This window comes from Ictalurus punctatus, chromosome 26, assembly GCF_001660625.3.
Source record: "Ictalurus punctatus breed USDA103 chromosome 26, Coco_2.0, whole genome shotgun sequence".
Lineage (NCBI taxonomy): Eukaryota > Metazoa > Chordata > Actinopteri > Siluriformes > Ictaluridae > Ictalurus > Ictalurus punctatus.
In genome coordinates this window covers 982,501-992,500 of record NC_030441.2, presented here as the reverse complement: position 1 = coordinate 992,500, position 10,000 = coordinate 982,501, and the positions used below count along the sequence as shown (strand labels likewise).

At 47.7% G+C, this 10,000-nt stretch overlaps 1 protein-coding gene across 1 annotated transcript in view; it reads left to right on the top strand.

The window, feature by feature from the left end:
- The window catches only part of cacna1hb (calcium channel, voltage-dependent, T type, alpha 1H subunit b), a 54,341-nt gene that overhangs the window by 33,132 nt on the left and 11,209 nt on the right, over positions 1–10,000 (top strand). The window contains exons 12-22 of the mRNA XM_017456868.3: positions 1,897–2,052; positions 3,153–3,234; positions 3,391–3,572; positions 3,674–4,015; positions 4,902–5,002; positions 5,500–5,623; positions 6,129–6,197; positions 6,299–6,483; positions 6,913–7,039; positions 7,471–7,596; positions 8,482–8,571. Coding sequence (XP_017312357.2) covers positions 1,897–2,052; positions 3,153–3,234; positions 3,391–3,572; positions 3,674–4,015; positions 4,902–5,002; positions 5,500–5,623; positions 6,129–6,197; positions 6,299–6,483; positions 6,913–7,039; positions 7,471–7,596; positions 8,482–8,571 — 1,584 coding nt within the window. The remainder of the gene's footprint in view (positions 1–1,896; positions 2,053–3,152; positions 3,235–3,390; positions 3,573–3,673; positions 4,016–4,901; positions 5,003–5,499; positions 5,624–6,128; positions 6,198–6,298; positions 6,484–6,912; positions 7,040–7,470; positions 7,597–8,481; positions 8,572–10,000) is intronic.

The following is a 10,000-nucleotide window of genomic DNA, read 5'->3' as shown; positions in this document are numbered from 1 at the left end:
TGTCTCTCTGTCTGTCTCCCTGTCTGTCTCCCTGTCTGTCCCTCTGTCTGTCTCTCTGTCTGTCTCTCTGTCTGTCCCTCTGTCTGTCTCCCTGTCTGTCCCTCTGTCTGTCTCCCTGTCTGTCCCTCTGTCTGTCTCCCTGTCTGTCTCCCTGTCTGTCTCCCTGTCTGTCTCTCTGTCTGTCTCCCTGTCTGTCCCTCTGTCTGTCTCTCTGTCTGTCTCCCTGTCTGTCTCCCTGTCTGTCTCTCTGTCTGTCCCTCTGTCTGTCTCCCTGTCTGTCTCCCTGTCTGTCTCCCTGTCTGTCTCTCTGTCTGTCTCCCTGTCTGTCCCTCTGTCTGTCTCCCTGTCTGTCTCTCTGTCTGTCTCCCTGTCTGTCTCCCTGTCTGTCTCCCTGTCTGTCTCTCTGTCTGTCTCCCTGTCTGTCCCTCTGTCTGTCTCCCTGTCTGTCTCTCTGTCTGTCTCCCTGTCTGTCTCCCTGTCTGTCCCTCTGTCTGTCTCCCTGTCTGTCTCCCTGTCTGTCCCTCTGTCTGTCTCCCTGTCTGTCTCCCTGTCTGTCCCTCTGTCTGTCTCCCTGTCTGTCCCTCTGTCTGTCTCCCTGTCTGTCCCTCTGTCTGTCTCTCTGTCTGTCCCTCTGTCTGTCCCTCTGTCTGTCTCTCTGTCTGTCTCCCTGTCTGTCCCTCTGTCTGTCTCCCTGTCTGTCCCTCTGTATGTCTCCCTGTCTGTCTCCCTGTCTGTCTCCCTGTCTGTCTCTCTGTCTGTCTCTCTGTCTGTCCCTCTGTCTGTCTCCCTGTCTGTCCCTCTGTCTGTCTCCCTGTCTGTCTCCCTGTCTGTCTCCCTGTCTGTCCCTCTGTCTGTCTCCCTGTCTGTCTCCCTGTCTGTGTCCCTGTCTGTCCCTCTGTCTGTCTCCCTGTCTGTCTCCCTGTCTGTCCCTCTGTCTGTCCCTCTGTCTGTCTCCCTGTCTGTCCCTCTGTCTGTCTCCCTGTCTGTCCCTCTGTCTGTCTCCCTGTCTGTCTCCCTGTCTGTCCCTCTGTCTGTCTCCCTGTCTGTCCCTCTGTCTGTCTCCCTGTCTGTCTCCCTGTCTGTCCCTCTGTCTGTCTCCCTGTCTGTCCCTCTGTCTGTCCCTCTGTCTGTCTCCCTGTCTGTCCCTCTGTCTGTCTCCCTGTCTGTCCCTCTGTCTGTCTCCCTGTCTGTCTCCCTGTCTGTCCCTCTGTCTGTCTCCCTGTCTGTCCCTCTGTCTGTCTCCCTGTCTGTCTCCCTGTCTGTCCCTCTGTCTGTCTCCCTGTCTGTCCCTCTGTCTGTCTCTCTGTCTGTCCCTCTGTCTGTCTCCCTGTCTGTCCCTCTGTCTGTCTCCCTGTCTGTCTCCCTGTCTGTCCCTCTGTCTGTCTCCCTGTCTGTCTCGCTGTCTGTCCCTCTGTCTGTCTCCCTATCTGTCCCTCTGTCTGTCTCCCTGTTTGTCTCCCTGTCTGTCCCTCTGTCTGTCTCCCTGTCTGTCTCCCTGTCTGTCTCTCTGTCTGTCTCCCTGTCTGTCTCTCTGTCTGTCTGTCCGCCTGTCTGTCTCTCTGCCTGTCCCTCTGTCTGTCTCTCTGTCTGTCTCCCTGTCTGTCTCACTCTCCCTGTCTCTCTCACTATCTGGCTGTCTCTCTCTGTCTCTCTTTCCCTCTCTTGTGTATATTGTTCTCTCTTTGTGTGTCTCTCTCTCTGTCTCTCTGTGTCTTTCTTTTTTCTCTTTTTCTGTCTCTCTCTATCTCTCTGAATCTCCTTGTGTGTATCTTTGTCGCTCTCTTCTCTCTCTTTTACTGTCTCTCTTTGTGTGTGTGTCTCTTTCTGGCTTAAACTCTCTCTCTCTCTCTCTCTCTCTCTCTCTCTCTCTCTCTCTCCACACTGTGTTGTTTTCAGATATTAACGCAGGAGGACTGGAACGTGGTGTTGTATAACGGAATGGCCTCCACCTCTCCATGGGCGGCACTGTACTTCGTTGCTCTCATGACCTTCGGCAATTACGTCCTCTTCAACCTGCTGGTGGCCATTTTGGTGGAAGGCTTCCAGGCTGAGGTAAGAGGTCAAAGGTCATGCCGCTGCTTTTACATCTCAACACGCGTCATGATTTCATGACCTTCATATAGAAACTGAAGAAAAAGGGAAATGGAAGGAATGAAAAGAAAAGGAAAGGAAGGGAAGGGAAGGGAAGGCAAACAGCGGGATAGATAGAAATATGCAGATAGAAATAAGAGTGAAGGCGTAGAAGAGGAGAGATAGAGGGATGATGCAGATGAAAGGAGAGGAATTAAGGAATGCAGAAGAAAAGGGAAGAGAAGCTCAAGAGAGGAAGACCGGCCTGAAGAGAAGGGAGAGGATTACGATGAACAGATGAACAGATATGGAGACGAGGGTGAATTAACAGAAGGGAGGAAGGGAAGGAGAGGTGGGACGGATAATAGGACAGGTGAGAGCGGACGGACGGACAGAAACAAGACGACGAGAGACGGGGATTAACGGAGACGACAGGACAGTAAAGGTGACGGAGAGAGGAATTCTGAATTAATACACTTGTCCTAGTTCTTTCTCCACTGCATCATCCCTTTAAAAGAGGAGCGAGGGACACTCGTTCCCGGAAGATTCCGGAAGCTGAATCGATGCCAGTGCGCGTGTTTGTGCGTGTAGGAATGTGTTTACTGCGCTGTCCCGGACCGGAAACCCCTCTGTGGTCTTATTTCCCCTCTGTGTCTTTTATCTTCCATTCTTCTGTTACTCAAAGCGCACACGCCTACACACACACACACACACACACACACACACACACAGAAACTGCAAGGTTATATATCACTTAGCTTTATTCCTCTTCCTCCAGTTTTTTGGCAGGTTTTTCAGTGTGTGATCCTACAGCAATGCTTCATTAGTCTAATTCAAAGCGACGGGATTAATTACATCCTGCTAATTAAATAATTAACACACTCGTATAAGTGTGTACTCGCCTTAATCCTGAAAAAATTCTGATCCGTCTCAGCAAAGTGGATACGACATCATCGGGAAGGTTATTGCTGAGGCTTTATTTTCTCAGTAATTCCTCTTCAGATTGATTTCATTTTGAAGTGTGTCTCTCTCTCTCTCTCTCTCTCTCTCTCTCTCTCTCTCTCTCTCTCTCTCTCTCTCAGGGTGATGCTAGCAGGTCAGAAAGCGACGATGATGCCTTCTCATGTGACTTTGATGACGAGGACAAGTTGAGAGAGCTGTCAGGTGTGGATGTTGTTGCCGTTTTTGCGTGTAAAATTATCCGGATAAAAATGTTGCTCTGGGGTTTTTTTGTTTTATATATATATATATATATATATATATATATATATATATATATATATATATATATATAATATATATAATCATTTTGACCCCTAGGTTTGGAGGTGAAAGTGCAGACGCTCCTGCCCATTTCTAATGGCCACTTGGAGCCCAGAGCCACCATGCCGCCGTACCACGCCTACACTACGGCCACGCCCAGAACAGAAGTCTCTCACGTCGACAACCAATCACTGCGCAGCAGCAACGCGTCCTACGAGCACCATGACCAGAAGTCGATGGTGCGACGCCCACATACAGTGATATTCACGTCCGTATTCATTTTCACCATCATCAATTTCGATATTTGACCGCATTTTTTTTTGTGTGTGTGTGTGTCCAGTCCAGTCTATGGGGGAGTCGGCGCTCCAGCTGGAACAGCCTCGGACACGCCCCTAGCTTGAAGAGGCGTGACCAATCAGGAGAGCATGAGTCGCTACTATCGGGCGAATACCGGGACAGTTTCGAAGACGACCTATCGGAGTCCAGCAGGACCGGCAGCCTGAGCAGAGTTTCGCATCTCGAGTCGTTCGATTTGCCAGAACTCCTCCAAGTCCCACCCGCGCAACACTTCTACGGAGAATGCAACGGTAGACTGGACGGGTCGTTCCCTTCCTCTCCGTACGCGACGCGACGAGAAACGCCGCGCGCGCCCCCTGCCGAGCAGGACGAGGACTCGGAAGAGGTTGTTCTCGCGTTCTCAATCGTTTGCCTTTTAGAATAAGTGAAAATGCGGTCACCTGACACACCCACGCACGAAAAAACAAACGTATACGTATGGTTCCATCTTATAGTGTCGTATACGACGGCTCAATAAGTGTACGTAGAGACGTCACAAGGAAAAATAAAGCTTGGAAAGAGGTTGCAGAGATGGTTGGTGGTTCTGGCGAGTGTAGCGTACTGTACGTAGCCTGAACAGTCCGCGCCTTCAGCTAATCTAATCCACGAAGTTGAGCACGTACACGCAAAAATCAAACCGCACGTTATTCCATTTCTGCTTCATTAGCGGTCATCTCTCATGCACAGGCCACGCCCACAAGAGCTTCTCTGTCCGCTGCGTTTACTACGTCGTTCGGGTAATTAGTCTGTTTGTTTCAGGTGGTTTGAAAGCTAATTAACGCCGCATGGCAATAAACCCTGTGTGTGTTTGTTCGCGTGTGTGTGTGTGTGTGTGTTTTGTAGATCTAGTGTGAGGCCCTTCATCTGTTTCGCCCTGTAACCATCTCTCACCTCCGAGCCCCGCGACGTCTTCCGTCCTACATACGGCTCAATAATTTACTCGTTTTATAAAAATAAAAATAAAAAAAGCCGGCGTTCTGACTTGTCTTTTTGTATTGATTTCGTTTATTTATTCAACACACTTAAGACTACAATCCCTAACTGTGCTGGAAAAACCGAACAACCGCAACACCACAGACGTGTTTGAAATAGGGGGGCATTTACTTTATTTATTTATTTATTTATCGCATTGAAGACTTTAAACTTGGGTATCCAAAGGAGCAGAAGTAGGCGGAGACCTCCGCGGGTTAATACTTATTTCTTGTTTTGTAATTCTTTGTCCGTGTCTGTAGAGCTGGTGCGTTATTCTGAAAAGGATGCTGGAGCCGTACAAGCCTCAGTGGTGCAGAGATCACGAGGACTGGTCACTGTACGTGTTCTCACCTCAAAATAAGTGAGTATAAATAAGGGACGAAAGGAAAACAAAAGGTTCACTCCATACGGTACACTAGGGATCAAAGCAAATACGAATATATCATTTGGAGTCCAAAAGAAGGATTATTATTATTATTATTATTATTACTTCTTGCTAGAACGTTCACAGGGCGCCAAAAAAAGACCCACCGGCGGGAGGTTTTTACTTTAATGCTGGTTTAGAACATTACCGTACCGCGTTCTTTTACTAGACTGCTCAGTGGTTTCAATGAAGCGTCTAATTTGTTTCGATTTTTGGGCGAAACCCTACACGAATCTCCACTTGAGACCACTGGACTGCCGGAGCGAAGGTCGAGGAGCTGTCAGGGCCAGAATCGCTGCCATTTTTCCATCTGGAGATTGTTTAGGACACGCCCACGTCGGGTATCAATACAAATCACGGATGGAGCTATTCGGAGCGCTGTCACCGATGACGTCGTGCGTTGCTTTTAAACGTGTCTCCGTCTCTGTGTGCAGGTTCCGTGTGCGCTGTCAGAAGGTCATCACTCACAAGATGTTCGATCACATCGTGCTGGTCTTCATATTCCTCAACTGCATCACCATTGCGCTGGAGAGACCCGACATCCAGCCGCACAGCATGGTGAATTAAACCGTTTTCCCTGTGTTCCGGGGGGTTTCCTCCAGGCATGCGTTGTAGGTTGATTGGCAGGTCTAAATTGTGTGAAGGTGTGCGCTGAGATGGGTTGGCACCACGTCCAGGGTGTCCCTCGGCCCTGAAAATGGATGGATGGATGGATTTTCAACTCTTGCCTTCTCGTCAACAAACAGAGAAGATGTTCATTTCAAAGCCACTTGGCTAGATGTTGGAAAGGGAACAACTGGGGGGGTATTTTAACTGTTACTTTATTGGGGGTATTTTTACTGTTACAAAACGCCGACACTGGAGACTCCTTCCATAAATGTTAAATAGACGTCTCCTTATAGATAACTTCACCGTAGGAACAGTGACACACTTTTGGGTGCTACGGAACTTTTCAGACGAAACAAATACAACTGTTATTTGTAGCCGAACTGAAAATGACCAATCAGAATCCAGAATTCAGTACACATTCTTCACGGAAGGTTTTTCTTTTTTTTACTTACAGGAGCGCATCTTTCTCAGTGTGTCTAACTACATCTTTACGGTGATCTTTGTAGCTGAGATGACTGTCAAGGTAAATGAAATTGTTAGGATTAAAATAACAAAACCATGGTGACGATTATGGTGGTGAAGGAACTAAACCGGTTATACAAACTGTGTAACATGCTGTGCTAGGTGGTGGCCATGGGGCTGTACGCCGGTCCAGGCTCGTATCTGCAAAGCAGCTGGAATGTTCTAGATGGGCTGCTGGTGTTCGTGTCTGTCGTGGATATCCTGGTGTCCCTGGCGTCCTCCGGAGGAAACCGCATTTTGGGAATCTTGCGAGTGGTGCGTCTTCTCAGGACGCTCAGACCACTCAGGTGAGTGTGTTATGAAAGTGAATAAAACACAACAAGGTGAAGTGGGCATGCTCTCTGTCCGCTGTCAATCTCAGCGACATTAGCCAATCGTGGGCTTTTGTGAGCTCATGTATGCTGAAGAGGCTCTGAGTGTGTCACGCTCCCCTGTGAGGCAGTAAGACGTGGTTGGTTGGCTTTATGTGTCTCAGGCGAGTCACGTGTTAGCCTCCACCGTCTCAGGTTGGGAGCTGTCATATGACTGGGGAGAGTTGCCTGGTTAGTCTGAACTCCGCTATCCAGTCTGACTAACAAAGATGGATGACACGTTCCTGTCTCGGACTTTTTGTCTGCGCTGAAACTGTACTTAGTGTAATTGACAGCATTGATGTGTGTGTGTGTGTGTGTGTGTGTGTGTGTGTGTGTGTGTGTGTGTGTGTGTGTGTGTGTCAGGGTAATAAGTAGGGCTCCTGGGTTAAAGCTGGTTGTTGAAACACTAATAACTTCACTGCGGCCGATTGGGAATATTGTGCTGATCTGCTGTGCTTTCTTCATCGTGTTTGGAATACTGGGAGTCCAGGTAAGAATTGCACACACACACACACACACACACACACACACACACACACACACACACACACACATAATTCATTATCCAGCATCTATCAGATCAAATCAAAGGTCCTCACTTCCCTAAAAGGTCCTTATTTCCCCAGAAGGTCCTCACGTCCCCAGAAGGTCCTCATTTCCCCAGAAGGTCCTCACTTGACACGTTAAATCCCTGTGCTTGTCTTCACAAAGTTACTCAAACAAACCCTCTAACACACATTCTATTTTATGATTATTAATATATTTCATTTCCTTAAAAACACTTTGAGAAAGGCTTGAGCTTGAAACGTGTTTCTGAAAAACAGCTGTAAATACTGGAGATGTACATTTTTACGCAGTTTTTTTTTTTTTTCCTGTTGTTTTATTGTTAATGCACGATGTTGGTCTGTTTTTCCTTCTCAGCTCTTCAAGGGAAAGTTTCATCACTGTGAAGGCTTCGACACCAGGAACGTCACCAACAAGTCCGAGTGTCTGCAGGCAAATTACCGCTGGGTTCGCAGGAAATACAACTTCGACAACTTGGGCCAGGTATCTCCACGCAGTTACAGGAAAATAATCAACCTCGAGTTATTCCTCTTATACCCGCCGAGGATTACGAGTTTTTTTTTTATTGGATAACGATGATACTTTTTTATCCATTTTGTTACGACTGCTGTAGAATGTCGTAGAATATCCACAAGACCATTTTATATAAATATATATATATATAGTAGGGAACCAACGGGTTGCGAGAGGGTGTGGGTGTGCATGTGTGCGTGTCCTAGGGCGTGCTGGGGGTTTCCCCGAGTAACAGGGATCCCGTCTTGCTATCAGGAGAAGCCGTGTGTGCAACCAGGGGGCGGAGTCTTCGCTCGCGTCGGGATGGTCTGCAAAACACACATACCGTGAGAGCCTCCGCTCTCTTGCGAGCGGAGTATCTCCTCTTTTATACTCTCGCCTGCTGGATGGTGGAATTTTCCCGTGCCACGTGCTCTCCGGCTGTCCAAAACATTGGAGCTGTCGCTTCAGCACCACAGCGGCAGTCGCGGGAGGAGAGATTTTGGTTTCTTGTGCGTCGGCCGCGGGCCTGACACTGGAGACTCCTTCCAGGAACGTCTGCTTACCATACTAACGATTGCACGCTTTTTTTTTTTAATAACAAATCCTTGTGTAGCGTTGCTATAGAAACGATAACGTGATAGAACTGCCGTCAGAGCCACTGTTATAGAAGATGATCCGACCAATCAGAATCGAGGACTCTCTAACAGCTGAAAATTCTGATGGACAGTACAAACTCAACCAGCAAATATATTTAATAATTCGTCTGAATGAATTCGTTTTTTATGAAATAATCGAAGTCTCGCTGTAGAAACTGATGTTTATTCACCACATTCTCTTTTATTTCCTTTTGTTTTGGGGTTTTTTTCCACACAGGCCTTGATGTCATTGTTTGTCCTGTCATCCAAAGACGGCTGGGTCAACATCATGTATGATGGATTAGATGCAGTGGCGGTGGACCAACAGGTGCGTAGGGGTGTGTGTGTGTGTGTGTGTGTGTGTGTGTGTGTACGCCCTTATACCATCGACTATGTGTCCTATTTTTTTCTTTGTTCTCTCTCGTGTCTCGATCTCTTTCACTAATACACCTCATAACAAATGCAAACACACACACACACACACACACACACACACACTGAAAAACCTCTATAAGGAAACGGTTCCAAGTAAATAAGTGTGCTTGGCTCTGGGGATATTTCATAAGCTCGCTCTCTCTCTCTCTCGCTCTCTCTCGCTCTCTCTCTCGCTCTCTCTCGCTCTCTCGCTCTCTCTCTCGCTCTCTCTCACTCTCTCTCTCTCTCTCTCGCTCTCTCTCTCACTCTCTCTCACTCTCTCTCTCTCTCGCTCTCTCGCTCTCTCTCTCGCTCTCTCTCACTCTCTCTCTCTCTCTCTCGCTCTCTCTCTCGCTCTCTCTCACTCTCTCTCTCTCTCTCTTGCTCTCTCTCACTCTCTCTCTCTCTCTCGCTCTCTCTCTCGCTCTCTCTCACTCTCTCTCTCTCTCTCTCTCGCTCTCTCTCGCTCTCTCGCTCGCTCTCTCGCTCTCTCTCTCTCTCTCTCTCTCTCTCTCGCTCTCTCTCTCTCGCTCTCTCGCTCTCTCTCTCGCTCTCTCTCTCTCTCTCTCTCTCTCTCTCTCTCTCTCCTTCATTCTGACAGGCGGTTAAACCACTGCATTTATTATGAAAAAGTTACTCCTTTCTTTTTAGTGTCACTCCGTCCCCTATCTGTCCCCTCGTCCTCCCTCTTTCCCTCCCTCTTTCAGAGTAATAAACGAATGCGCGATTAAAGCCGATGCTCCCTTTACACTCATGAGCACACTGAGCCAAAAAGCCCAAATTAATAATGAGAGAAACGCTGAGAGGAAAACGGCGCTCCGGGGAATCTGCTGATGGGAAAAATGCGTCTGTGGTCCTGCTTGAGAATGAAATGTAAACCGTCAGAGGATTATATCTTATACGTGTGTTGTTGTTGTTGTTGCTCCTGGTGTTGCTCTTCTTTTCTTGTTGATGTTCCTGTAGTTGTTGTTGTTTCTGTTGTTGGTGTCGGTTCTCACGTTGTTGTTGTTGCTACTGTTCCTGTTGGTGTTGTTGTTGTTGTTGTTGTTGCTCTTGTTGTTTCTGTTGTTGGTGGTGGTGTTGTTCTTGCTCTTGTTGTTTCTGTTCTAGTTCCTGTTGTTGCTGCTGTTCCCGTTGTTGTTGTTGTGATTGTTGGGTTTTTATTGCTGTTTTAGTTGTTTGTGTTCTTTTTGCTGTTTCTGTTATTGTTTTGTCATTGCTGTTGTTTCTAATTGTTGCTTTTTTTTTTGCTGGTGTCATTGTTGTCGCTTTTGCTGTTGCTGTTGCTGTACCTGTTGTTGCTGTGTCTGTTGTTGTCTCCATTGTTGTTGTTGGTTCTGTTG